Source organism: Mastacembelus armatus, chromosome 15, assembly GCF_900324485.2.
Source record: "Mastacembelus armatus chromosome 15, fMasArm1.2, whole genome shotgun sequence".
Taxonomy (NCBI): Eukaryota; Metazoa; Chordata; class Actinopteri; order Synbranchiformes; family Mastacembelidae; genus Mastacembelus; species Mastacembelus armatus.
Genome location: NC_046647.1, coordinates 12,202,554 through 12,230,117, shown reverse-complemented (window position 1 = coordinate 12,230,117; position 27,564 = coordinate 12,202,554). Strand labels below are relative to the sequence as shown.

Below are 27,564 nucleotides of genomic sequence, written 5' to 3'. Positions count from 1 at the left end.
CTGCCAGGTTTGTGTACAGTGGTATCAAAGTTTACTTTATCGCGCATCACTTGCTGAATTCCAAAGTTCCACTCTCCTGGCTGTTTGTACACAGGCTGTGTGTGCACAGGTTCAAATTGTGTTTTCACTCTTAAAGGTCAAAGTTGAAATCTGCACCTGTGTTCAAGACTAAACAACTTTACCTGCTTCAAACTAAAAATAAATACCTGAAAAAACACACACACACACACACACACACACACACACACGCACGCACGCACACACACAAACTCTCCATGTGTTTCTGGCAGTAGAGATGTGGCTTAGGGCATTGCCTCCTCTCCCATTATTTGGTCTCTATTCACCAGGAGAACAAAGGCATAACTTTTTTTTTTTTTTTTAAACACACCCAGATCAAGATGGCAATATGCAAAGCATTCACAGACATTTAAAGAACTCAAAGAAGGACTCCCATAATTTAAGAGCAGTGACAAGAGCCCCTCTGCTCGCTTTTATTCAATGAGTGCAATTCGGTGTCAGAAACAATAGCTAAGAATGATAGCTTCCATTTATGTGTACTCACTGGGGGAACAGATACATATCTTGTGAGATACTGAATTCTTTGAAGTTCTGAATTAAATTCTTTTGGACACAATATAATGTACACAACCTTGCTGCCAAGCACAGATATTGAAACTTTGCATTTGCAGGTTTAAAACAGGTTGATGGCTGCAGTTAATGCTGCCCGGGTCTGCCACGTCAAACAGGTATACGAGGTATACAAGGCATTAATGGTGAGTATTTGGTTGATCGTACATTTAAGTGGGGGAAAAACAGTAGCGAGCCATATGCTGTCCATAAATACAACACAATTTATGGAATCATGACTATTAAAAATAAACTAAGCTCACAGTTCAGCTATCTTAGGACTGCTGAAAATTAGCATTTTTCTGTAGGGAACAATCTTGACCATCAACATTTAAAAAGGGGGAAAAAATAAATAGACTATTTCAAATTACACAGTTCAATTAAGTGAGATAGTTTTTAACTTTTACTATTACCTCTGTTTCTATGTTGCCAGAGTTTCATTCAATTTCTACAAAGGTATTGGGGTACTGAAGCAACAGTGTTAAACAATAGATAGGGTCCATTTGATTTGATTCTAAATAGCTGAGGTACTTTTAAATTGGATTAAATCAATACATTATTGTTATTAATGACCGATTCCTTCTGTGTTGCTCAAACCAGACACCAAAATGAACCTGATTTATATAACAGTGGTTTGGACTGGAAGTTAGTATCAGCCTTTATTTGCAACGTCTGGATGGGTGGAAATAAAAAGTCGGTCCTAAAGCAAAGCTTAGGAAATTACAAGACAGTTAAGACAGCAACACTACTGCCCTCTGCTGACTAACTTTCCAGCTTGAAACCTATGCTTTCTTCACATTTCAGGTATGACAAATGTAGTGGTCACTAGAGTGGCCTAAAAAATATCCAGATTAACTAGTTCTCTTAATCTGTGTAAATGGTTTCTCCTTGAAGAGCAAAACTCAAAGATGAAACCATACTTCATCTTGAAAAAATGTAACAGAATATAACTACTTATACTGTCTTTGAATGCTGTGTCTGAAAGGGATGGGACAGTTGAGGTGGATTTTAGTCAGATTCTATGTGCGTATTGACCTCTTCTCTTCAAAAGGAGTGCCGAAGAATATCAGAATAAGGAGGTATCTACATCTCAGCCTCCTTATGCTGCAGTTTCCTCTTGTGCTGGCGTTTGGTGAGCCCATACTTGAAGAACTCATAAACTGACCAGCTGATGGCTGTGGAGGGCACCTGATAGATGACCCTCGCCTGGACTCCCTTGAAGAAGCCCTTCAGGCCGCCCAGCCTGTAAACTGTCCGGAAGGCATGGGCTAAGCCTGAGATGTGTCTGTGGGCTCCTTGGCCCTGGCCCTGGCCAGAAGACGGTGAGCCCAGTATTAGAGACTCCTGGGTGTTGAGCAGGGTCTTGCAGACGTCCAGAGGTGTGGTGGCTGCAGCTGCGATGGCTCCAGCCAAAGCTCCGGACAACATGTGGGATGAGGGGTTGTATTGTCTGTGGGGGTTGAGCAGCTCCTGTAGGTACTCGTAAGTCATGAAGTGGAGCGCCTGGAAGGGCACGTTCATGGTGAGCTGAGTGGTGTAGCTGCGGTAGAATGCAGCAGGCCCCTCTTTCTGCCACACGGCACGTACACAGTCCAACACGCCACGGTAGGGCGAATTATACATCTGCATGCGCTGCTTCACAACTTCGGACACATGTTTTAAAGAGAAAAAAGAAATTACTGAACCATATCTGTAGTAAAGCTGTAAAGCATATATAGTCTCAGTAAACACTCAGGAAGATGCTGTGTGTCATTGTATTAACATTTGTTCAGACAGCTGCACCCCATCAACAGCTGCACATGAGGACTATGACCAGTGGCCTTCTACTGACATGTCTGGGCAGGTGGGCTACAAGTAGCTGTGAAAGTCAATATGTGAGAATCCATACTTAAGGCCAACTTGTGAAGATAGCTGGACCAGGCACGGCACCTGTAAGGTTCTTCACTGACATTTCTATAAGGCTTGCTTTTGTTTTTAAGGGAGAAATGTCTTTGTACCAATCCTAAATCTTCTTGCTCTTACCCTCAGCTGGGTTCATGGCTGCATCATGAAGCAGTGTGGCCACACACCCAGCTACTCCTGAAACAAACAAACTTGAGACATTACTACACATTGAGACAACCATGGAATAAAGAAGGTGAATAGGGGAGAATTGACTAAAGACGCACACAATAAATAGGAAAAGGCATTTTAACTCAAGACAATAAAAATCCTGTTGATCACATCATAGCATTCACTGCCTTATTCCTATGTCATGCTCAAATCATCATAACCAAATCTGTACAGGTGTAAACTAGAAATCAATCCTGGCCGAACCTGAGGTAAGAGAGGCACCTAGTGGACAAAGCAGTTCATTAATCCTTTGATAGATTTAAGGCAAACAATAATACTTCAAAAGATGGAGCCAAAGGGAGAGAGCAGTTGAGATGGGAGAAAGACAACTTACCCAGCCTCCCACTAAACTGGAAAAAAAGAAGAGAGAGTAGGGAGAACAAGGAATAAGGAAATTGTTGACATTCAGAGCAAGCTTTCCAAATTGAATCTTTGGCTGAGTTTTGTTCAGTTTTGTAACTAAGGTAATTTGATGAACTTGACCCAGTTAACACAAAATTTTTATAAAAGCTACCAACAGATGAACAGCAAACCCTGACACTTCCTTACAGTGTAGAACTGCAGCTAATGTATGAAAAGGCTTGATCCAATTTTCATGGCCTGCCAGGGGTTCTTAAGGACTGGTCAGGCCATGTCTGCTCTACATTTTACATGGATTAGGTGGAATCAGCAGCTAGAGATTGTACAAAAGGGCGCCAGGTTTGGAATTAATGAAGTCCTACATATCAAGTTATTTCATGGTGTTTAAGACAGCCATACATGTTTATGTGTATATATATTTGTTTTATGGTACCATTAGCCAAATGACTGTTAGCCCCTGGGTGAATGACATCACTTAAAGTCTTTTTGAGCTTCTCATAGCTGGCAAAATAAAGGGCATGAGCAGGTCCTGCCCCCGCTGCTGTCGCATTGAGCCCTCTCAATGGCCGCCAGACTCCCTCCGTGGCCACAATTCGGCGAAGAGCATCCATTACATTCCTGTAGCGGGCTGCAGGGTCAGGCTGGAGACTCTGCATTCGTGTCTAGATGAGAGGAAAAAGTAGAATATAGCAACTTCTGAAGTCAACAGTTTTGCTCCCATCTACTATGAACAGTTGTTATGCTTAGCAAGATATTCAATGATTTAGACACAAACTTGATATAAAAATAGAACATAATGCATAATTTAGATTTTGCCATATGTCTACTCATTAGGACAAAGAATAGCATGGAAATGAAAAGGGTCCTGAACAGATTGCACTATAAATAAAGGGTCAAATAGGGGAAATGAAGTCTCAGCATTGTGCGTGGTGGTGGACATGTATAATTGAATAGAAGGAAGTATGGAGTTACATGCTCCAAGGTCACAAGGGGACATAAACTAACTTCCTGTAAGCCCCTTTTCCTATTGGCCCTTAAGTACACCTTTCTCTCTTCCTCCTAATACACACATGCACACTGAGATAAATGATAGATAATATACATGTTGTTTTACAGAGAAGTGACAGATATTAGTGGCGTGATCATCTCCTTTTTTATTAAAAATGGGTTGCCCAGGCATCAGCTGAGTGGGTGTGTCTGTCTCTGAGGAACAAGCAAGCTTCCAGTTGAATGGACAAATCCCGCTGTGTGTATGCATGTGCTACCGAGTTTAAATATGCATCAAGTTACTTCACACATGACACAAGCTCAGTACACTCACTCTCACTCTTTGTATGAGTGTGAGGAGAGACTCTATTGTCAGTCATGGTTATCCAACACATAAACACACAGGCCTTAAAGCTATAGGTTTGCTGCGTTTATCTATGGCATGTGTTTGCATCTAGAAAGAAATGACCTTTGTGCTCACTGTAAACACAATGTCCACCACTGCTTAGAGAAAACACTAGAGACTTTATGGCTTTGTTCAGTCACTAGAAATTCCATTCATATGTGCTGTGCAGCATTCACAATGGCAGACCTACAAACGTAGCACGCTTTTTAAATCCACAGCCAATTACTGGGATTTAGAATACATTAACCACAAATGACAGTCTATTCTGAACTATAATTAGACAACAATCTCTTAAGTGAGAAGCTTATTGTACTGGATGTGGGGGGGAGGCACAAAATCTGACAGGCAGTTGTAATAATGCAAAAAGAAAAGAACAATGAAGCAATGCAAATGTTTAACTAAATGTTCTGCATGTCTCTGAATCTGCCTTGCGGTTTATGTGTGGTATTTGCAGCTTCATTTTGCTGAGTCACAATGACCCAAATCTTTTGTTACTTGCTTAACAAGACACAGAGCATTAGCAGTGTAGCAGACACAATGTGCATGAGAGGGTTGTGTAAACACTGATGAAAGTCCTGGTTTAGGGCTGCCACAGAGGCCGACTTCAGGTGGAAGAGACATGGATGAAGCATGATGAGCAGGTTTTCAGCCTGACGAGAACAGATGACTGCACTAAGCTCATTGTCACTCGCCCTTGCTTGTCACCTGTCTGTTACAGCATGACCACTAGTGTCTGGCCACAGTGAGGCAGGCAACAGGTTCTGCTCCATACATAAGATCAAATGGTAAGGAGTGAAGCTGCATGATCTGCATGTGATTAAAAGACCTTTGCAAACAATGTGTTACTGTGTTTGAAACACAAGACTTAATAACTGCCCAACTCTCATTTGGGAAAGTTGCAACACTGTGGACTGAAAAGGCCAAATTGTCTCAAAGGTGCATGTAATTAATTCCTGTGCCTCTTGCAAAAACAGTCCAGAGTTACTAGAAACAAATGCCTGTTTTTTGTAAACAGTATAGCTTTGCTCTCCCTAAACATTTCATCCGTGTTGCAGTTGGTTCCTCTTTTTAGCTGCTTAAGTGAATTACACTACACATTTCCTTACAGATACTTCATCTGTGCACATTAGTTACGTAACACTGTATCCGCCGAGTCTTGGCCAGCAGTTTTGATGTTTGGTACTTTTACGCAAAGTGACCAAATGCGCTCCTGTGTACGCCCTGCTCAAAGTGAACATAGTAATGTTAGCCACCTTATTCGCCGTTAACTTATAATAGCATGCTAGCAAGTTAGCTTCTTGGGGTGTAAGAGGCTAACTGACCTTGTTCCTATGTTTAGGTTAGCCAGCGAGCTAAGCTATGCTAATAAACATGTTTGCTACAAGACGCAGGGACCAGGCCGTGTCAGCTCTGGACGTCCATTACAACATGTGTGTCAGCTGGTTGGCCACGCAGCTGTGCTACCTTGACACAGTCGATGGGGAACATGAGGCAGTGCTCCAGGATCCCGGCCACGGCTCCAGCCAACATGTGGGTGCTAGTGGAAGCTCCCTGTGGCAAACCCTCATAGTCGGCTTCAGTGTCCTGTGTTTCTGCATCTTGTGCACTAAGGATAAAATCAACAGTCTGTAGTTCTGTCTCGCCTCCGATCCGGGGTGTCAGGCTTCCCACGATACTTTCCGAAACTCCCCAGAATCTGCCCCCCAGCCATCGAACTTCTGCCCCAGCAGAGGCACCAGCAACCCCGGGATCATTGCTTGTAGTCTCCGCTGTCATCCGACGCTTCCTCACAAATCCATCTGTTTCCATGAGAAACCGGGTCATAGAAATAGTCTTTATGCACGCAGACGCGGCGTCTTGTGGATGATTTCAAGTCTTGAAGTTTTACATTCCCTTGGGGTGATTGATGTCACACAGCTTCCTTTCTGCTGCACCTTTCCCTCCCCGCCTATCCTGCCCAACCGGAGCCAAGCGAGGGGAGGCCGAGGCGGACAAAAACACACCGAGCCCTCCCCTACTGTAGGCCGCGACAAGGAAATCGACTCTGATTGGTCACTTGAAACAGGTCCTACTCACGCTATTGGCTAATACACACGCCGCTCATTTTTGCAGTTTGGCGAAGACTTCAAACCCTGTCGTGGGGCACCTGGCATGGGGCATTGACACATGGTAATTGCACCTGTGAAATTTATCAACATACACACAAATAAACAGGTCAGTCAAAAAGACATTTGCAAATGATGCGCAAACAGCATGATATTACTTATAATTATAGGTTTAGTTTACTTTGTTTAGATTTCAGATTTAATTTCTAAGTGCTACTTCTTTAATCTAATTTCCATTTTCTTGCATTTACACATGGTTGCATATTTTTATTATGATAGACAGGCAGACAGACATACAGACAGAGACAGATAGATAGATAGATATTGATAGATAGATCCATCGATTTGTCACATCGAAGAGACCCAGATTCTTGTTTCTTTGAATTTTAATGTTAAGTCATGTTACTAAGAGAAAGCTATGTGATAGGTTTTATTTTCTATTGTCCCATGCACACCCACACATGCATACATAATCACATATACAACTGCCAAAATTAAAATCTACAGTCATAATTTCCTCACCAGCATGATGGCTGAGTGGTTAGCACTGTTGCCTCACAGTAACCCGGCCTTTCTGTGTGGAGTTTGCATGTTCTCCCTGTGCTTGTGTGGGTTTTCTCCAGGTATTCCGGTTTCCTCCCACAGTCCAAAAACATGTATGTCAGGTTGATTGGTGACTCTAAATTGCCCATAGGAGTGAGTGTGAGTGTGTGAGGTTGTTTGTCTCTATGTGGCCCTGTGATGGACTGGTGACCTGTCCAGGCTGTACCCCTGCCTTTCACCTGAAAGAGTGCTGGTACAGTGGGTACGGAAAGTATTCAGACCCCTTCAAATTTTTCACTCTTTGTGTCATTGCAGCCATTTGCCAAAATCAAAAAAGTTCATTTTATTTCTCATTAATGTACACTCAGCACCCCATCTTGACAGAAAAAAACAGAAATGTAGAAATTTTTGCAAATTTATTAAAAAAGAAAAACTGAAATATCACATGGTCATAAGTATTCAGACCCTGTGCTCAGTATTGAGTAGAAGCACCCTTTTGAGCTAGTACAGCCATGAGTCTTCTTGGGAATGATGCAACAAGTTTTTCACACCTGGATTTGGGGATCCTCTGCCATTCTTCCTTGCAGATCCTCTCCAGTTCTGTCAGGTTGGATGGTGAACGTTGGTGGACAGCCATTTTCAGGTCTCTCCAGAGAAGCTCAATTGGGTTTAGGTCAGGGCTCTGGCTGGGCCAGTCAAGAACGGTCACAGAGTTGTTCCAAAGCCACTCCTTTGTTATTTTAGCTGTGTGCTTAGGGTCACTGTCCTGTTGAAAAGTGAACCTTCAGCCCAGTCTGAGGTCCTGAGCACTCTGGAAGAGGTTTTCTTCCAGGATATCTCTGTACTTGGCCGCATTCATCTTTCCTTCAATTGCCACCAGTCGTCCCTGTCCCTGCAGCTGAAAAACACCCCCACAACATGATGCTCCCACCACCATGTTTCACTGTAGGGATTGTATTGGGCAGGTGATGAGCAGTGCCTGGTTTTCTCCACACATACCGCTTAGAATTAACGCCAAAAAGTTCAATCTTGGTCTCATCAGACCAGAGAATCTTATTTCTCATAGTCTGGGAGTCCTTCATGTGTTTTTTGGCAAACTCTATGCGGGCTTTCATGTGTCTTGCACTGAGGAGAGGCTTCCATCGGGCCACTCTGGCATAAAGCCCCGACTGGTGGAGGGCTGCAGTGATAGTTGACTTTGTGGAACTTTCTCCCATCTCCCTACTGCATCTCTGGAGCTCAGCCACAGTGATCTTTGGGTTCTTCTTTACCTCTCTCACCAAGGCTCTTCTTCCACGATTGCTCAGTTTGGCTGGACGGCCAGGTCTAGGAAGAGTTCTGGTCGTCCCAAACTTTTTCCATTTGAGGATTATGGAGGCCACTGTGCTCTTAGGAACCTTGAGTGCTGCAGAAATTCTTTTGTAACCTTGGCCAGATCTGTGCCTTGCCACAATTCTGTCTCTGAGCTCCTTGGGCAGTTCCTTCGACCTCATGATTCTCATTTGCTCTGACATGCACTGTGAGCTGTAATGTCTTATATAGACAGGTGTGTGCCTTTCCTAATCAAGTCCAATCAGTTTAATTAAACACAGCTGGACTCCAATGAAGGAGCAGAACCATCTCAAGGAGGATCAGAAGAAATGGACGGCATGTGAGTTAAATATGAGTGTCACTGCAAAGGGTCTGAATACTTATTACCATGTGATATTTCAGTTTTTCTTTTTTAATAAATTTGCAAAAATTTCTACATTTCTGTTTTTTTCTGTCAAGATGGGGTGCTGAGTGTACATTAATGAGAAATAAAATGAACTTTTTTGATTTTGGCAAATGGCTGCAATGACACAAAGAGTGAAAAATTTGAAGGGGTCTGAATACTTTCCGTACCCACTGTATAGGTTCCATCAGATTCCCGTGACCCTGGTTAAGGGTATAGAAATTGGATGGATAATTTCCTCACACACAGGCATTCAAATCAATGTGTTTATTTGCAGTAGAGCCTACCCATGCAGTGGACATGAAAAATGTACCTCTAACCCTAACACCACCCCTGCACCTGAAATCAGTGGGTGTTTTTTGCTTTGTTTGCTTTGTCAAGACAGAAACTGACATGAAGTTAATACTGTTTTTCTATATTATTCAAATTACACTTCCACTTGGCTAACAACGAGCCCTGTAAGAAACTCAAATGTCTATTCAACACCTTTATGGACTGTGAGATATTAGTTTATGATTTAATGATTATGAATGTTGGGAGACTTAACATCTTCACCAGTGAGCCCCCTCCGCCTGCAGGCAAAGGATCATATTTTTCCCCTCAGAAAATTAGGTAATTGTGTTTTTGTTATAACATAATTGAATTTTCTCCTTTATTGCCTGGGAGAGCCTTCAAGGCCGGTAGTGTTGAATTTCTGCCGACAAAGGGGAATGAAGTGTTAATTTCTGCTTACAAGAACAAAATCTCCTGCTTCTGATCTAGTTATGGTTGATTGTCTGTTGTCTGCAGACATTCCTTAAAGGAAAACCAAGCAGACAGTATATCAGGATCATTTCTCTTCCTTGAAACTAATGCTGCTCTAATACACCCAGGGAGAAGCATGGTGGGTCTGGCAGGAAACTCTAGATCACCATAACACCTCATTTCATTCCCTCTACTAAGAGAGTGCACAATCTATATAACCCTCAGGAATTATTTTACACTATCTAAGCAAATCAGAGTCAAAAATCCACATTATGTACTCAAGATCAGAAGATAACTTGCTTATATTCTGCTGTGTTTGGTTGTTTTTGTACCAATTAACACCATCCCTTCCTTAGATGACAGTAGACAAACTCCTTCTCTGGCTCTTTCCACCCTCAGGACTGCTGCCTCGGCCCACAGCCACAGCATGGTCTATGGCCTCTTATCTTATTAATGTATGCTAAGTGAACCACTAGGCCAAGATGACATCTTCAGCACTAACAAACCCTTTGATGTTAAGAGCTCATCTTACGACGCTTAAGGTGGGCCCTTACTGTGACATCACTTGTGTCCAACTCCTAACCAGCTAAGGGAGGATGTCTTGAACTGCAACTTTGATCCTTTGATTTAGATTTTTTATAAAATATATTTGTCATGTCTGAAAACACCTTTACACAGTCGCACATGCTCTGTGGTGCACAGTGTTTTCATATGCAAACATTTTTATCTTATGTTATTTGTGGGTTATTTCCTTAAATCTTAAAAAAGAGTGAATAAAAAATGCCTAAATGTTTTGGAAATTCTGATTGTATAATTGAGGTATTAATAATAAACTGGTTGCCTATATCAAAATACTATATTTTACACTAGACACACAATATATGTTAGTGGAATCGATGAATTTGACGGACTTGACTAAGACATTGGTAATGCGACTCGAAAACTGTTGAAATGTTTTGTACCATGACAGGAGACAGTGAAATAGATTTAGAGTAAACGGAGCAACAGTGCCGCCAAGAGGACAGCTGCATAATGACAAGCACTGTGGTGCAAATATCAACGTTGTGCAGTTCTGAGACTTTACCCTCAAGGCTGCGAAGAGACTGGGCCTGATTCTTTTGCAATTTGCAATTCTTTTTTCTCCATGGCTGCAGCGCTGTGGACTCATCGAGTACGGAGGACTCTGAGTGTTGCGGGGACAGTGACCAGATCGAGTCACACCGCTTTAAGGTCCCAGTATGATGCCCTGGTTATTGGAGGAGGTGAGATCTGTCGATTGCTGGAAACAAGTGCAGAAATGACAGTAACTGTACAACAACAATGATAGATCAGCAGAGCTAAGTTTGCAATGGTGATCAGTGACGATTTCTTTCTCAAAAACCCAAACCTTCTCAAAGAAGAGTTTTGGCTCTCTGTCGCGATGAAATTGATTCTGACTAATGAAAGTGAAAGCGACTTATATGGCCACGTATGTTGTTGTGAAGGTGGTGTGTGTGTGTACTCGGAATTTGTGCTCTACATTTTAACGCCAATTCCAAAGCGCGTGCACACACAGCCGTGAGCACGCACCCGCCAGCCAGCGCTGCGGCGCCCGGGGGGCAGTTGGGGGTCCGGTGCCTTGCTCGGGGGTTTCGCCTCAGTCGTGGTATTGAAGGTGGACTCGGATCTGACAGTTCGGCCACGACTGCCCCCCGAATCATGCTTAAGCTGTCTGTAACTGCTTGTACAACATGTATTTCTATTGAGAGTGGGAAACTGAACTATTTCACGTTTTATTGCAGGACACAATGGACTGGTGGCTGTGAGTTCATGCATTTGTGTACCAGCACCTGCATTATATTTTAATACATTCTGTACTTTAAAATAAGGGTCAAGGTCAATGTGTGTGTGTGTGTGTGTGCGTGTGTGTGTGTGTAGGCTGCCTACCTTCAGAAAGGAGGACTGAAGACAGCGGTGTTAGAGCGCAGACATGTGCTTGGAGGAGCAGCTGTTTCAGAGGAGATCTTCCCTGGTAGGATGACCTCTGGCTGAAAAACAAGACTCACAAAGTTCATAGTCAGTTCACCCAAATGTAACAATGTAAACAGCATATTTTCCTTACTTACCCCTATTGTTAGTTTAATGCAGAGGTGCTGTAGTTGGAAGAACTTTTTAAGTAAGAAAGAGTCCATGTGTAAACTGCTAACAGTGTGTTCTGTGGGTTATCCAGAGTAATAGCAACACTGCAAGACATAAAGCTATTTTCATGGTTTGATACCACTTGCACTAAGTAATTTAGGTGAACTAACCCTTTAATAGTGGAATAGGTCTGATTTTCTATGTACACTGCAAGAATATACAGTGGGCAATACAGTTTTGTAATTAAGCATTTTTTCCTACACGTTAATAACTTGGTGCAGTGTGCTAATACAATATGAGTTTTATTCTTGTAAGAGTAATAATCCTGTATGCAGGTTTCCGGTTCTCCAGGTGTTCCTATTTACTGAGTTTGTTAAGACCCCACATTTGCGCTGACCTAGAGCTCAAGGTAAATGCAGCCTTTAACAGCCTGCAAAAAAATCACAAGTTGTACATATGTATGTATCAGTTTAGCTGATGTTCCTTATTTGCAATTGATCACGGTTTCATTTTTATTTTTTTATTATTCAGAAACATGGGCTGAAGGTGTATATGAGAGATCCCCATGCTTTCACCCCAATGTTAGAGGAGGGTGTAAGAGGTGCTCCACCGAGGTCTCTCACTCTGGGCTCAGATCTAACCAAGAACCAGAAAGAGATCAGCAAGTTCTCACAGAAGGATGCCAAGGTGGTTTAAACATTACCCAGTAAATGGTTGATTGTACTGAGTGACCCTGCATTTTACACACTAGTGCAATTGAAATGAAGTGGTATGAACTGAAAGACTTCTTCAGTGTCTCCAACTTTATTTCTCCTTTAATGTAAAGTTATTTTTGTCCATTTTCAAATGAAATCACAGATCAGTGTGCTCATTATTTTTCACCCATTCTCTGAAATTTACCTAGGCTTTTCCAAATTATCTTGCACACCTTGAGAAGCTAGCAGGAGCGATTCACCTTCTCTTGGATGCTCCTCCTGTAGACATCCCAGGTGTTACCACTGGATCACTGAGGAAGAGGCTTGCTGCAGCTAAAACACTGATGCCTATTGTCAGATGCGGTGTGTTGGCAGATGGTTTTCAGAATACCTTTAATTTTTGATTCACTGTGTGATTTGTGCAGTACCTGAGCAATGATGTTTTTTTTTTTAAAGGTCTGAAACTAGGCAAAAATATTCCAGACCTTTATGAGATTATAACTGCACCAATAATGAAGGTTGGTTATAATTTTCACAAAGTTTGGATTTAATAGTTGTTTACTATTTCTTGCATCAGGATGAACTCATACTTTTTGTTATAGATCCTCAATCAGTGGTTTGAATCTGAACCACTGAAGGCAACACTCGCTACTGATGCTGTGATAGGAGCCATGACCAGTCCAAATAATCCTGGTAGTGGGTGAGGCCTGCGGCACACAAACACTCATGCTAATGTTAAATTAGTTAGAATTTTACACTGACTCTTCTAAGGCACTGATGTTGCCTTTAAGGTATGTACTCTTACACCATGTGATGGGAGAGCTGGAGAAAGAGATAGGAGCATGGGGTTATGTGGAGGGAGGCATGGGAGCTGTGTCTCAGGCTATTGCTAGCGCTGCTCAGTCCTATGGTGTAGACATTTTCACAGAGAAGGTAATTTGGTTTTGATTAATTACATTGGTTGTTTGTGGTTTATTTTGCAGGTCAGTGGACATTATATTTCAGCATCTGCATTTTGGTTTTGGCAGGATGTAGGACAGGTCCTGGTTGGTTCAGATTGTGCTGCAAAGGGAGTGGTGCTAAAGGATGGGACAGAGATCCACAGTAAAGTTGTTTTATCAAATGCTACCCCATACGTTACTTTCAAGAACCTCATGCCACAGGTATTAGAGAAAAAATAAGTATCACATGTAACCATGGCACCAAACTGTATAATTTATTCTGGGTTATGGTTTTCATTTCAGGGTGCCCTTTCTCCAGAGTTCATCAAAGCTGTCGATCAGATAGACTACACCTCACCGGTTACAAAGATCAATGGTAAATTTGTTTCTGTCACGAATCACAAATCATGATCTCATGCACATGCATCTCTAGCTGGCAGGCATTGTGTTTTTACTCCTAAATCCAAATATGCTAATTGCCAGAATAATATAAAAAGTTAACTGCTCATAGGATATAGTACATTCAAAACAATATAAAATGTTGACTACTCCTTAGAAAATGGTACAAATGTTTTTCTCTTTAAAGATGCCTTGAACATGCTATTTCATAAATTTAGTGTCATTGTAAGCTTGAAAAAAAAGACAAGAATTTAAAAGACTGGTTTTGGGGCTCCTCCATTTAGTTATACAGGGATTATTTGATAGTTTTAAAAAATCATTGTGAAGAAGCGGTAAAGCTTAAGGCTATAATGCACACACATGATAGAAGGGGATCACTATTCACTATTGAGTATTGTATATTGTTATAGCATAAAATTAGGTTACTGCCTAAACTCTTGGAACTGGCAACACAAATTTCAAAGTTTATGGTATTATAAAACTGTGTAAAGTACACACAACTGACAACAGTCTCAGCTCAGGTGATGGATTGAGCAATGTTAAGCATAACAATATTACATCCACTGCAGACTTAAATCTAATGCTTTGTCAAAAATAGAGATTTAGGCCTAAATAAAAGTGATACACAATCTTGCAGCAAACACGGATACCATGTCTTTTATCTATTTATGTATTTCTTGGCATGCCCATTTTTACAGTGGCAGTGGATAAGCTACCAAACTTTGTAGCTTCTCCCACGCCAGATGATAAACCAGGACCTCATCATCAGTGCTCCATTCATCTCAACTGTGAAAGTGTAGAAGTGCTGGAGACTGCATACAAAGAGGCCATAAATGGACGTCCCTCAGTAAGGTATGCATATCGTCACACTCCAACAGTAAGCAATACCGAACGAGCACTTTAGCAAAAAAAAAAAAAAAAGTTACCATATTGTCTGTTACTGTAGACCCATGATGGAGATGACCATCCCTTCTGTATTGGATCCTACTTTGGCTCCCCCTGGCTGCCATGTGGTGTCACTGTTCACCCAATTCACTCCCTATTATATAGAAGGCAGAGAGTGGACTGACCAAGACCGAGAGGCCTACGCAGACACTGGTTACACATAAAAAAATTTTTTAAAGATAATCATCCAGCACTTCTTAAAATTCAGAGTGTGCTAACAGTGTCCATAATTTTTCCCTTTTTGTTGGATATTGAAATTTAAGTATTTGTTTATAAAAATTAATCAACAGTGTTAAAACGAATGCCACTCCTTAAATATATGCTGATATATATGCTGTACCAGTTTCAGTGATAAAAACATGTGTTCTTCTGTCTCTTTAGCATTTGACTTGATAGAGAAATACGCCCCAGGCTTTAAAAAATCAGTTGTGGGACGGGACATCCTGGTTCCAGCTGACCTGGAGAGAATCTTTGGCCTGACTGGAGGGGTACAGACACTGTAGACATTGTAGAGCAGAGCAGCAATTTGAATCTTGAGCTTATTTGCTTAACACAATCAACTGTTAACTGGATGAGGAAGTGGTTTGAGTCCACTGCAGTTTCACCATTCACTGTCCACCCAGGGGACAGACATGTTGTACAAGCAGTTAATGGTTACAGACAGCTTTAGCATGATTCTTTAGTCAGAATCAAAGTTCATACCAAAGTCCAAAGTGACACTAATTCACCAAATACTATTAACCCCTGTTTATTACATAGGACTTAATGAGGCATTCTGCTCTGACATAATGAGGTTTTCTTCTCATAAATACATAATAATATCAAGTAACAAAAAGAAAAGTCAACATTTTGGTCTTATTTGTACAGAACATCTTCCATGGTTCCATGTCACTGGACCAGCTCTATCTAGCACGACCTTTGCCCTTTCTCTCAGACTACCGCTCACCAATTAAAGGGCTGTATCTGTGTGGCAGTGGCTGTCATCCAGGTTTGTGTTTAATACTGTGTGTTCTCAGATGAATGTTTAATTTCACCTGTTGTTGTTGTTTGTTTGTATATTGTAGTATAGACACACTCATTAATGGCATGCTGTGTGGTGTTAGAAGATTAGAAGATTACCCTTTGGACTTTTGGATTAAATCATATCCTCGTCGCTAATAATAAAGAAATTAAGGCACTTTGTTTCTTAGGTGGATGAGTAAACTGTCTCTAATTTTCCTTCATTGAATGAGACTGACTTATTGTTGTCCATTTCGTATATTTAATGTTTTTTTTAGGTGGTGGTGTGATGGGTTCTCCAGGCTGGAACGCAGCACTCACTGTCATGGCTGATCTGAAACGTCGCTGAAACATAGCATCAATGTGTGGTGTGCTCAGCAAAGGTTCAGCCTCTCTTTTGTCTGATTCCTGTGAATTTCAGTGGTTTGGACAATACATTTCTACAATCACTTCAACTACCTGTCTGATCATTTCACACTAGACCATAAGATGCTGCACATCCTGTTTGTAAGTGTATCTGAAAATAAAATAGGGGACAACTGGATGATTTTGTAATGATAAGGCAAGAAACACATAAGAAGAGGCTCAATAAAAAAAGGCTCTCAATATCTATACATTGGAGACTTGATATCACACCTGATAATAAACATTAGTGCAATATTGTCACATGAAATCCTGATCATTAACTGAGCCGACAGAAAAATGAAAATTTAATAAATGCTGTAGGCAAATTGTGCTTTATAATAATTGCTACTTGTTTTAATGCCTCAAACTGTACTAATGGGAGAGACACACTATGGAAGTTTTTTTTAGAAATTTGTATTAATAAATGTGAACAATTTCAAGCAAATGGTGTTCATTTTCTTTAAACTATACATAATTATTGTTTTCTGAGTTGTCATGGTAGCAAAGCACATGTGGTGCTAATAACACCAACAATGAAAACAATAAGTTAATCCTGTGGAGTCTTTTCAGTCGCTATGTGACATCAATGCAACACGCGAACAACAACATGGTGTCTTAAAAGTGTTTTGATGGAAACCAATTCATTTTTTGTCTTTTCCAGTGAAAGGTTTTCTCTCTGGGGATCTTAGAATGACAAACTAAGAACTGTGAAGAACTTAAAAATCATCTTGAACCTTCGTTGATGAAATTGATTACAGAAGTTTGAAGTCTGACAAAACATTGTTAACCCATGGTCCATCCACCTCAGTATTTTCCAGTCTGTGTTAATTTATTTTTGCCTTTTTTATACTTGTAATAATAAATATTTGGTATGTCAAGTGGTTAATTAAACAGGATAGTGCAGTGTCATATTATGACAGTAAATGTCTACCCATCAAAGCAATGAATGTCATAAATTATTAATAGTAGTATCTCTATTAATTAGTAATACACATCATCCTTTATTGGTACTCAGTCACTATTAGAGCCGAGCCTTTCAATAATCAATATCGTGTCCTGTGCCTTTAAGACGCAGCTCAGGGTGGACCAGGCGTCGCTGTTTGACAGGAAGTGGAGCAGACCACCAAAGATTCCCGCAGATTCGGTACCGATAGTCCCGATGTTACAAACGCGAGCAGACTGAACTGAGCACAAACACTTGCTGGGCGGTTTATTGTGGGCTACTTGAGACGATAATGCTGGATGGTTGCGCTCATGAAATTCACCAGAGATATATGCAGGCTTTTGGGACTCGGGAGCGGTAAGAGTCGTCCCACTTTTCAAAACTTTCTAAACTCATCCTCAGGTCAAACTGAACTCGTGTGATATGAAACACGGGCGATATCCAACACTTGGGTTGGCAAGAGGAAAGTCTGTGGAGGTATTTCGCTGTTGTGTCGTGTCGTGTCGTGTCGTGTCGTGTCGTGGAGTTCAGCCTGAGCTCTTTGTGTAACAATGAAAGTTCCCTCAGTTACACCCTTGCTTGCACCACTTCCAAGTTTGCGCAGACGGTGCCATAAAGTTGTTGTAATGGCGTGTCTAAGCCATACTCTCAGACATTTAAACATGTACAGCCAGTCAAAAAGTACAAGTGTCTCAGTCACCTGGAGTACACACAAGACCAAAACTAATAGAGATTAGTTGTCTGTTCCCTGGTGCTTGTTGGTATGATAAGAATTTCTCAAACTGGTGGCAAAAACCCGCTGGCCCACGTAGATACACGAGCATCAGATTTGGTGTTAAATGCCCAGTGCCATGGACATACACGTTGTTCCTCTTTGTGATTTTAGTTTCCTATTACTACAGGCCGGTTCTCTGATTTAGTGCTAACTCTACATCAGAAGCAGCTGAGCATCCTAGACATGCATGATTATCTCTAGTCTATGATTAATGTCACATTTTCAGGTTATTACACATGAATGGGACCAGGTTAACTTACATCTTAGAGCAGACTGAATATTTCTGACTCCATCTACAACCCTCCTCTTGCAGCCATGTTGTGTTGTTGAAAGACTGATAATTTACAGAGTATCTTACTGTAAACACTCGTGTGCTTAGTCACTTTAAAAGTCACTTAACCTAGAGGTGATGCTTTAGCCATAGGGTTATTGCTCTTTCTCTTTTTCACTGTACAGCTGTCTTGCTGATTTCCTGGTTAAAACTACAGGCCTTGATAATACACTGTTGTTTTGCATTCCTGTGGAAGGAGCTTACCTTTCATTTCAACACTAAGATTAGCAGTCTTCTTGAAAGGGAGAGCCTGAGACGCATTGGGTGCTTTTGTGCTGGGATGCTGGATCGTTTATTTGTTAGGAGGAAATTCCTAAATAGAAAAGACTTAAAAATGGGATTCAGCTAATGGGACAGAAATGCACTGATTGTTTCTTGACATTTGAGTAGTGAGGGAGACACAGACAGCTGAAATTCTTTCCACTTTCTGTGTATGTTTGGAGACACCAACTTCTTTCAGTGGTAGATGGTTAGACTCTTTACAAAGCCAATTAGACTGAGTTTGATAGATCCAAACATTGCACTGGATTCTACATGGATGATTTGGGTAACAAGGTTAGATGGGGTGTGTATGGATATATTTAAATATATAGGGATGGGCAGTGGTTGCTTTCTTCTATATTAACCTAATTTTTAACAAAAGATAAAACCAACTCAAACTCAAACCACAACTAGTACTCAAGGCAGCTATGTGTTGCATATTGAGAATGTTGTAGTGGAGAAGCTAAAACCTAAAAGAAACAAAGCATATAAATTGAACTGAGCTGTTTTGTGTTCAGTGTACTTTTGTTTCATGTTCAGTTTGCCTGGTTCTTTTTTTTTTTTTGCTAAGAAAGGATTACATCATCTTTCCTGTCTCCGCCTAGTGCCATTTAGATGTGTATGCATTTTGCTTTTAGTTGTCAAATGACAAAAGTGGTTGGACTTGGATGAATGAGGAAGGAAGTTCATGCTTATTTGCTATCTGGACAACCGCTCGCTCTTTTAAGTTGCCGGGTCAGTGACCTTACAAGATAAAGGTCTGCTTAAAGGTTTAAATTACCTGCTCAAAAATTAAGGGGACACGTAATCATCTCAATATAACACAAAGTCAGTTAAACTTCAGGGATATCAATCTGTCCACTATTGCTTTTGTTGGCAGGTGAAAGATTTGCATTGAATATAGCTCGTCAGTGAAGTGTGGCATCAGATCAAAAGATGCTTCTGGCCATCTCATCTCATGTTTCATAGGCACCAAGCATAATGCACTTTAACTATGTTGGAGAGTTATTCCCCTTCCATGGGCAGGGTAAAGAAATTTAATTGGAGATCAAGCTACAGTATGTTGTAGTGCTGAACAGGAATGGATGCCTGGTGGTCTTACCTAGCTTCACTTTACTATCTGCATAATGACTTGCTGTGTGGACTTTTTTGTGTGCTGTATCATTTAACAAAAGATGTTTCAACTGACAACATCTGGTTGTTAAACACTGACAAAAATGAAGGCAGCAGAAGACAGTGTATTAAGGTTTTGTACGTTTTCCAACAGGCACCCAGCAGCAGGCGGAGCAGATGGACTGTGGTGCCGCAACCCCTGACCCAAGTGATAATGGCACTTTGTCACAGGTAAACAAATGCTGTCAGTCTGACAGGGCAAAGTCAGGACTGAAGGTACAATGTACAATGGTCAACTGTGTGTGGTGTTTGTTTGTGTAGGATGCATTAAAAGAAGAGGAGGATTTGAGTGATGAGGAGAAAGTCAGACAGAAGGCAGAACGACGCAAAACCAAGAGAAAGGTGAGCACAAAAATCCTACAACCATATAAAGACGTTTTTTTAAATTCACTTCAATACATCTTCTGTCCTACGCATGAGGATGAGTAAAGTCATGCATTTTCTTACATTGAAATACTGCATCTGTTTCAGCGCCGTCGAAAACGTAAGAAGCAAGAGCAGGTTAAGCAAAATGACAGTGCTGAACAGGTAACAATCACACTGTTCCTTCTAGGAATGCACTATATTTACCTTTACCAGTAATATCTAGATATTGATATGCTCTTACGTGTTAGGATGATGAAGATGAAGACGGAGGTGTGGAGTCTGAACTGGATGAGAGTGAGTCAGAAGTAGAAGTTGGTGCTGAAGAGGAGAAACAAAGATTGCAAAAAGAGGAGAAACAGGAGGGAAAATCGCACAAGTCCACTGACACCCCAGATATGGCTCCTTCAGGAATCAAAGAACATCAAAAGAGCCAAACCAGACATGCTGAAGAGGTAAGAGCACAATGTTTTCTGCATGTATGGCGGTTCTTTTCTTTCATTTTATCGGTCATTTGTGTGTAAGATTGTGCCCTTTTTAACTCCAGACAGACTCTACAGTCTGGTATGAAAGCCCATATGCTTGTAGACCCAGAGGGCACATGGCTGCACACAAGTCTGTGACTTTCTGTGTTTCACAGGAGCCAGAGTGGGATGTGAGCAGTGCCTTCGTTGCTAATGCTGCTAGCCATATCAAACCCAAAGGATCAAGTCGGAAGTCCAAAGAAAACAAGGAGAATGAAGCCAGGAGAGAGGTGACTGAATGCTAAAAGATAACGTAAGATTAGTAGTTGAGTTGGAGATTTGAGCTCCTGAAATTATTATTGATTGTATTGCTTGTGACAGTATTCTTCCTGAAGCAGTTCCAAACTTTGATAAAAGGAAAAGTTTACTCAGCACCATGAAAGCCTTTAAAATAATTGTTAATGTGTGCTTCAAGTTTTTAAGGTTTATGGTTTATGAGGACATTTTGGCTGGTCCTTTCAGCCCCTTAGAAGTGGTAAGAGGGAGTGATGTTTCAAACAGGCTATTGTCCCCCAATAGTACCCCAGGTGTTTTCAATCTTTCAGTCATTCACACTGTTTAAATGGAGAACAACTTCTTTGTGAGCTCTATGCTGAACATGGACAAGAGAAAGAAAAGAGAGTTGTCTGAAAAGACATGGAAGACAATAATTGCCATACTTCTAAGAGAATGTCCTTTGGATAGATGGAACAAAATGAGAGCTTTTCTGACTGCATCAGTCCAAAAACTCCATCCTCACTATAAAACATGGAGGGGGCTCAGTTATAGTGTTGTTTCTCTGGCATGGGGAGCTGATGATCAAGGCATTCTGGAGAGTGCCCAGTGCCAAGCTCTGTCTCAGTCACAGGTCATGGCTCTTCCAACAGGACAATATAATAATATATTAATATATATCAATAAATATGGAACAGAGGTGAGTAGAAGCCAATTCTTTTTGATCAGTTTCAGAGAAAATTGTTTGATCTTTTTTAAGCAGAGGAGTACCAACACTTTCAGACAAGTGTGCATAATGTCTATAATATGAACCAATGAAAACAATATTTTTCTTACAGACAAATGGAACTGACACCATAACAAAGAAAAGTGCGTCACTGACAGGTAAGGAATGATTTCTGCATAACAAGTCAGATAATCAGCCTTTTACTAGGTTATTCATCGACACAGAAGCAAACCGTTCAGGGAAATTATTGATTTCACATTCCTTTGTACAAGCATGTCAGCCTGTAACAGTGTTTATTTCAACCCTTGGCAATTATTTACAAGAATGTTTTTCTGTCTCCCAGAAAAAGGGATCAAGCTGGTGCAAGAGGGACTGTATGCACAAGCAGTCAGTATGTTTACAGAAGCCATCAAATGTGATCCAAAGGATTACAGGTACATTATCTGTACCCATGGCTTGGTGTTTTGTCTACAATCAATGCGCATGTATTTCAGATACATTTAAAACATTATTTTGCATTTTTTGCAAATTATGTCCTGTAGGTTCTTCGGGAATCGTTCATATTGCTTTTACTGCTTAGAGCAGTACCCTCAGGCTTTGGCTGATGCTGAACGTTCCCTTCAGCTCGCCCCAGACTGGCCAAAAGGACACTTTCGCAAGGGCAGTGCTCTCATGGGCATGAAAGTGAGTACTGAGATCTTCCCATATAGCATGTACTCAAAGGAATGTCTGCTGAACAGCATCTCACTTTATGTTTTCTGTTAAGATTAGACTTTGCTTACTTATTTTTGAGGGTCTTTGTGTCTGTTGTAGCGGTACAGTGAGGCAGAGAGGGCCATGGAGCAGGTGCTAAAACTGGACAAAGACTGTGAGGAGGCTGTCACTGACCTTTTTAACTGCAAAGTGTTGCAGTTAATGGTAAATATAACTGCAAGCAATGTAACAAAGGTGTTTCCTGTGAGCTCAGTGAGTGCGAATATAAATAAATAGCACTTCCTCTGAATGTTCTGTTTTTAGATGCTGTTGGTAACCTAGTCATCTTGACTCAAGCTCACTTTTATTTTTTCTTGACTATTCTCAGGAGCATGGTTTTGAAGAAATGCAAAGTGTTCAGCTCCTGGAGAAATTTTCATCTGTACAGGCTGTTTTGGCCACCTGTTCAGATACAGCCAGAGGTGAGATCACATGTAAAGTACATATTTTATAAGCTATACCTGCATTTTTTTTTGTAGCAACACTGCAGAACAGGCTAAATGATCAAATCATACAGCCTTTTTTTTTTTCTTCTTTTTTTTTTTTTTTTTTTTTTTTTTTTTTTTTAACATATTCGATTGATGGAAATCTTTGTTTTGCAGCTGGGAGTCAAGATCCATCAGTTGTTCAACCAGGGTAGGTGACCACGTGTCCAATCAAAGCTATGTATCAGAAGGATTAGTAGCCTCTCTTGTGATACAAATATATTTGAACTGTGATTCTATTTTGCTTTAATTGCTTTCAGTCACATCTTGTTTCTTGTTTCCTCAGAAGCCCTTGCCCATCTCTGTGGGTAGGAAATGTGACGACTGACCTAACTGAGAAACACTTATGGGACCTTTTTAAAATGTATGATTTATGAGTTGATCCACATAAGGACAACATTCCTAGTTCTAATTTAGTGATATTTCTCAGTACCTCTTCTGCAAGAACATGTGTTAACTAGTTTGAACAGAAACATGGAAATCTAATATTTGACTTATTGACTTGTCTAAGTTATTTGCTTTGCATTATAGGTACGGTGAGATTCAGAGTATCCGTGTGCTACATGAGAGATTCTGTGCCTTTGTTAACTTCAAGAATGCAACCATGGCAGCTCGTGCCATGGAGAAACTAAATGTGAGCACTCAGTTTTTTGGGGGACATATTATGAAAAACTCTCTTTCAGTGTTTGATTATGGAATTTGAGCTGTTTACATGCTTCTTCTAACAGGGTTATTGTATTGAGAACACACGTTTAGTGGTGCGCTATCCTGACCGTCGTACCCAGAGGGTCCCCCCCATTCCACTTAAGACCTGTCCACCTATCACCCAGCAGACAGGGGCAGGTGCTGGGTAAGAAGCACTTCAGCCTTGTTGTAGAAACTCTCTAGGCTAAAATCATGTGATAGGACTGCACTTTTAAGTGATTTTAGATGTAATTTGCATTCATTGTCTCTTTGCTCTCTGTCATCTTCCTTTCTGCTCAGACCTCGACGACGTGGCCCAGTGAATGGAGACGAGTGTTACTTCTGGAGAACTACCGGCTGCCATTTTGGGGACAAATGTCACTACAAACACATTCCTGATCAGAAAGGCAAGGACAGGAAGCCTTGGCAGCCTTGACACCAGTTTACTCTCTGCCTTGGTAGTGTGCAGGAAACTGGGATGCAAAAACCATGCCAAAGGAAGCCTGTTTTTACTGGACCTGGGTCTCTGGGCTTCAAAGATGTACTGTGGCAGAATGGACCAGAATAATCAAGAGATCAGAGTAAATAGTCAGACTCTAATACTGGGATAGTCATATATGTGCCACAAAGGACTAAGAGTATGAAGGTTTGTATTTCATCCAGAGTCCATACTGGATGGTTTTCCTCAACTGCACAGCATTAACCAGAGAGAAGCAGCAAAATCACCTGGTGTAGTCTTCATTTTGGACAAAAACCTTAATATTTGCAGCCCTTCATGGCACATGGTGACCTGTTCCCTTTCTAAAGGATTCAACCAAACCTCACAGGACGAAGTGAAACTGCTTTGGTCTGCTATTGAGAGGTATTGCTATTTGAATATTCCACCAGTGTTTCTTGACATTTTTAAAGTACAGTAGCCTTGTAGCAGTTTAGGTTTATCCAGTGCTCACACTAGCTCACGTCAGTCCGTCATTAATACTGAGGCTCCATTTTCTTCTCACTATTCTTGTGCCACTATCAGCACACTATCCGCCAAACAGTTACCAACATACATACTGACACTTTGACATCTCCCCCGTGCAGACAAGTTTGTTCTTTTAGCCAATCACCTACTGAGAGGTGCATGTATACTGTGGTATATAGTCTTAGGTAAGACGATTATGGTGGGTAAATGAATGTAAATGCCACTAATTCGATGTGAGGGGCTGCACAAAAATATGCATTAAAGCACAGACTAGGTCTGCATTTCATTATATGTAGTCATTGGTTCCCCCTTTGTTGAAAGTTTGAATCCTCAATACTGTCTGATATGAAATATTATGTAGGACACATTGCCCTTCATAATGATATGTGCAAGGTGCTGAAGAAGTATTCAAAACACCCGACAATATCATGCAATCCAGCAGAATAAGTGCTACAGTTATGAAAGCTATAGTGTTCACTTTTTGGTAAGACTCTTTTTAAGGATATACTGTTTTAAATGGCAAATTTAAGGCCATAGGTTTTGATTTTGTCATATTGAATGATATGCATGATATGTCAGGTTTGATGCTCTTCTGTTTTGCAGATGACCTCTCCCTATTATGTCCCTCTCTGTGGTATAATGGAGACCTGGTTAAGGCACTGTGTACCCAGTGCAAAAGAATAACCGTCATTGATCCCAGAATCTGAAAAGAGGGCATGCTTTCTTGCTACATTTGCATAGTAAACATGGCTTTATATACATACACCAACCGCCTCTGGCAGAAGTATTATAGTAAGTTTGTTTTTGTAAGTTAAGGAGTATGGCAGACCTGACTATGTCATTGATAACTACAAGACCGTGCTTACAAAAAGTCATGCATACACACACACACAAAAACTCATGGCCAGATGTAACATGATCCCCTTACAGAACTTTTGAACCTTGAATAGCAGTGTTTTTGACCTTATGGTTTCCAGTTCAGTATTTCAGTGAACCAAAGAATGCCTTCTCTGATGGCTATGCACTGAAAACAGCCTTATTCTTTCACAAGTTTCAACACTAGACAGTGCATTAAAACTTACTGGCATGTGTCTGTGTGACACAACAATTATAATTACTAATTTGATTTGATCAACAATTACAGCTACAGCACGGGTTTATTTCCACACTACGTTGACTAGTAAACTATGCACAGCATACTGAGAGTATTTATTTTGCTATTTATGCTTAGTTTTTGGTTTTTTTTTTGGCCATTTCTTCTTTTACAACATAACTTCGGCCTAGCCTTTTTGTGTTTTCACTTTCTGTAGCTTAAAGAACTGTGTTTTCTTTTAGGCTCCTCTTCTGTTTGAATTTAGGAGGAACGCTTTTTTATGAACCAATTGGTACAATACAGTCACATGCTGCACTTCTGCTTTTCTTGTATTACTTTGAAACTTGTAAGAAAGGAATTGGATACCAAGACTGCACTGTTTCTTATTTGATTAGTGCTGTTATGTTTGCAGAGTGTATTTAATTTTCAAGACGTATGTGTTGAATATTTCCATAGAAAATTTTAATTTCTTCTTATATTTCAAATTCAACAACATATTCCCTGGCTTTCTGGTTGGCTGTTCATGTTTTCATTTTTTTAATGCATGTTTTTTTTTTTTTCAAACTATTTTAGAAACATGTATTTTTAATCGTGATGTACACATTGATAACAGAGCACTGCAATCCTGTTAATCCTCCCCCAATTTATTTTCGTTACTGCACTGCAAAAAAAAACTTTTATATTTAATAAACGTTTTTGAACCACTTACAATACTTTAGAGTCACTACATGATTAATGGCCCAAACCGAGGAAAACACATCAGATGTATGCAGTTATTCTTTATATTGTACATTTATTTTTCAAGTGGCTTCCCTGCCATTCCACAAGGTGGCAGTGTTGCTTTTGAAAGATGTTTACTGAAATATGCTACAAACCAAACCAGCCTATACAAAGGAATTACATTCATCTTTTTTGATCTCCAGCAACCAAGACATTGCTCTAAGTCATTCCTGATGTTCAAAACCCTCAAAAAGTAAATCAAAGCAGGCCAGGCTGGATCAGGGGGGAGATAATAGTAACTCTGTCATCACTAGTGGGAGACACTTGGGTGGGGAATCTGCTACCATCAGGTCCAGTGGAAGATGGAGATATGAATAACAGATCTGAGAACTTGTGGGAAAAGAAACCGTTATGCCACAAGTGACATTTTGAATGGAGAAGAACTGAGGTCTGATGACACCGGGAATGCATATGTAATCTATGTAGGAGAAATGCAATAGCCTGAAAAATTAAAGGGAGGCTACACAGATTTTACACATCATCATCATGATGATAAAAAAATGTGCCAGTACTACTGATCCTGTAACAGTTATCACAGCTTTGGCTAAAGATTTAAACAGGACAGGTGGGATTTGAAAGAAGCGTGCATTAACAAAGGAGGCAGGGGTGGTGTAACATGATTGAGCACTGCATTGCCTTTTGGGAAATGTAGGTCTCCAGTATTTTGTTAAGCAGTAAATAGTTTCACCTCTGCTGCTCCAGTTCTGACCATTATTTTGCAATTCCCTTGACCATGTGAAAGAGTAATACTACATTGGTGCGGTACAGCTTAAAAGTTGAAGTTGTTGTGTGAAGGTACACACTGCTAGCACAATTAACGACATTTTTACCCTCCTTCAGTTTAAGGCAAAAATGGCCTTTGATGCTAGATGGGTGGTCGCCTCTCAGCTGTCAACCCTATAAGCTGTACAGCATATCCTCTATGCCTGCATGCTGCTATAGTCAGTATAAATGCACAATCATTATGAAAACCTGGAGGGAGGGTAGTAAGGGTTAGCATGAGGAGGTGCTGTCATTTCAAACAGGTTGTTTATTGTTAGAGGGCATGTATTTATTTCATGCCTCCACAGATTGTGGGTAAGGGCAGAGTCGGCTTGGTCGGCATAATTAGAGGGGTCGAGAAAGAGAGAGAGCTGTGCTACAGAGAGCTGCTACACTAAGATACTCTTAGCCCTTTGAGCCCTCCAAAAGCCCAGTAACGCACTCTCACTACCACACACAGCCACTTAGCTGTTAAGTATTGGCACACAGGCAGGAACACCTGTCTAGTCTAGTTTAATTAGTCTGATATGCAACAGTACATCAGGAGTTGTAATGTAAGGATGTCACACACAGGGATGAAGTTGTATTTTTAAACTTTATACTCCTTTTTCATCTTGCTTTTCTTTCTTACCT

At 40.7% G+C, this 27,564-nt stretch overlaps 3 protein-coding genes across 4 annotated transcripts; 2 read left to right on the top strand and 1 right to left on the bottom strand.

Moving 5' to 3' along the window:
* Positions 1-453: 453 nt before the first annotated feature.
* Positions 454-10,807, bottom strand: slc25a28 (solute carrier family 25 member 28). 2 transcript variants are annotated; one of them, XM_026309282.1, is made up of 4 exons: positions 10,683-10,807; positions 3,533-3,761; positions 2,650-2,706; positions 454-2,270 (listed from the first exon to the last, which is right to left on the bottom strand). In XM_026309282.1, exons 1-4 carry the CDS (start codon positions 10,764-10,766, stop codon positions 1,711-1,713), a joined length of 930 nt encoding a protein of 309 aa, XP_026165067.1. In that variant the 5' UTR covers positions 10,767-10,807; the 3' UTR covers positions 454-1,710. The 2 variants fall into 2 exon arrangements, with proteins under 2 accessions (XP_026165067.1, XP_026165066.1); XM_026309281.2 differs by lacking the exon at positions 10,683-10,807 and adding an exon at positions 5,957-6,508.
* pyroxd2 (pyridine nucleotide-disulphide oxidoreductase domain 2) lies at positions 10,708-16,531 on the top strand. Its single transcript, XM_026309279.2, has 16 exons — positions 10,708-10,860; positions 11,380-11,399; positions 11,516-11,609; positions 12,052-12,125; positions 12,248-12,403; positions 12,621-12,774; positions 12,868-12,929; positions 13,014-13,111; positions 13,203-13,344; positions 13,440-13,574; positions 13,656-13,728; positions 14,450-14,603; positions 14,698-14,849; positions 15,078-15,184; positions 15,564-15,684; positions 15,974-16,531. Exons 1-16 carry the CDS (start codon positions 10,743-10,745, stop codon positions 16,042-16,044), a joined length of 1,731 nt encoding a protein of 576 aa, XP_026165064.1. The 5' UTR covers positions 10,708-10,742; the 3' UTR covers positions 16,045-16,531.
* Positions 16,532-17,190: 659 nt separating this feature from the next.
* Positions 17,191-26,102, top strand: LOC113131708 (hsp70-Hsp90 organizing protein 3). The gene is made up of 16 exons (XM_026309280.1): positions 17,191-17,400; positions 19,678-19,754; positions 19,845-19,925; positions 20,055-20,111; positions 20,198-20,401; positions 20,587-20,700; positions 21,523-21,568; positions 21,754-21,844; positions 21,953-22,094; positions 22,224-22,328; positions 22,492-22,585; positions 22,766-22,799; positions 22,935-23,012; positions 23,180-23,282; positions 23,377-23,498; positions 23,633-26,102. The coding sequence occupies exons 1-16, from the start codon at positions 17,343-17,345 to the stop codon at positions 23,766-23,768; spliced, it is 1,542 nt and encodes a 513-aa protein (XP_026165065.1). The 5' UTR covers positions 17,191-17,342; the 3' UTR covers positions 23,769-26,102.
* The last annotated feature ends 1,462 nt before the right edge of the window (positions 26,103-27,564 follow it).

What these genes read in the sequence shown, in the direction of transcription:
- slc25a28 (XM_026309281.2), bottom strand. Translation starts at nt 6,316, where the DNA reads ATGACCCGGTTTCTCATGGAAACAGATGGATTTGTGAGGAAGCGTCGG. An exon ending in TAACAGTCATTTGGCTAATG is followed by an intron (nt 2,707 to 3,532) that starts GTACCATAAAAC and finishes TGTTTGTTTCAG; the next exon opens with GAGTAGCTGGGTGTGTGGCC. An exon ending in AGCCATGAACCCAGCTGAGG is followed by an intron (nt 2,271 to 2,649) that starts GTAAGAGCAAGA and finishes ATGTGTCCGAAG; the next exon opens with TTGTGAAGCAGCGCATGCAG.
- pyroxd2 (XM_026309279.2), top strand. Translation starts at nt 10,743, where the DNA reads ATGGCTGCAGCGCTGTGGACTCATCGAGTACGGAGGACTCTGAGTGTT. An exon ending in TCTCACAGAAGGATGCCAAG is followed by an intron (nt 12,404 to 12,620) that starts GTGGTTTAAACA and finishes AAATTTACCTAG; the next exon opens with GCTTTTCCAAATTATCTTGC. An exon ending in CCAAATAATCCTGGTAGTGG is followed by an intron (nt 13,112 to 13,202) that starts GTGAGGCCTGCG and finishes GTTGCCTTTAAG; the next exon opens with GTATGTACTCTTACACCATG.
- LOC113131708 (XM_026309280.1), top strand. Translation starts at nt 17,343, where the DNA reads ATGGTTGCGCTCATGAAATTCACCAGAGATATATGCAGGCTTTTGGGA. An exon ending in AGAATGAAGCCAGGAGAGAG is followed by an intron (nt 20,701 to 21,522) that starts GTGACTGAATGC and finishes TTTTTCTTACAG; the next exon opens with ACAAATGGAACTGACACCAT. An exon ending in TTATGGGACCTTTTTAAAAT is followed by an intron (nt 23,013 to 23,179) that starts GTATGATTTATG and finishes TTTGCATTATAG; the next exon opens with GTACGGTGAGATTCAGAGTA.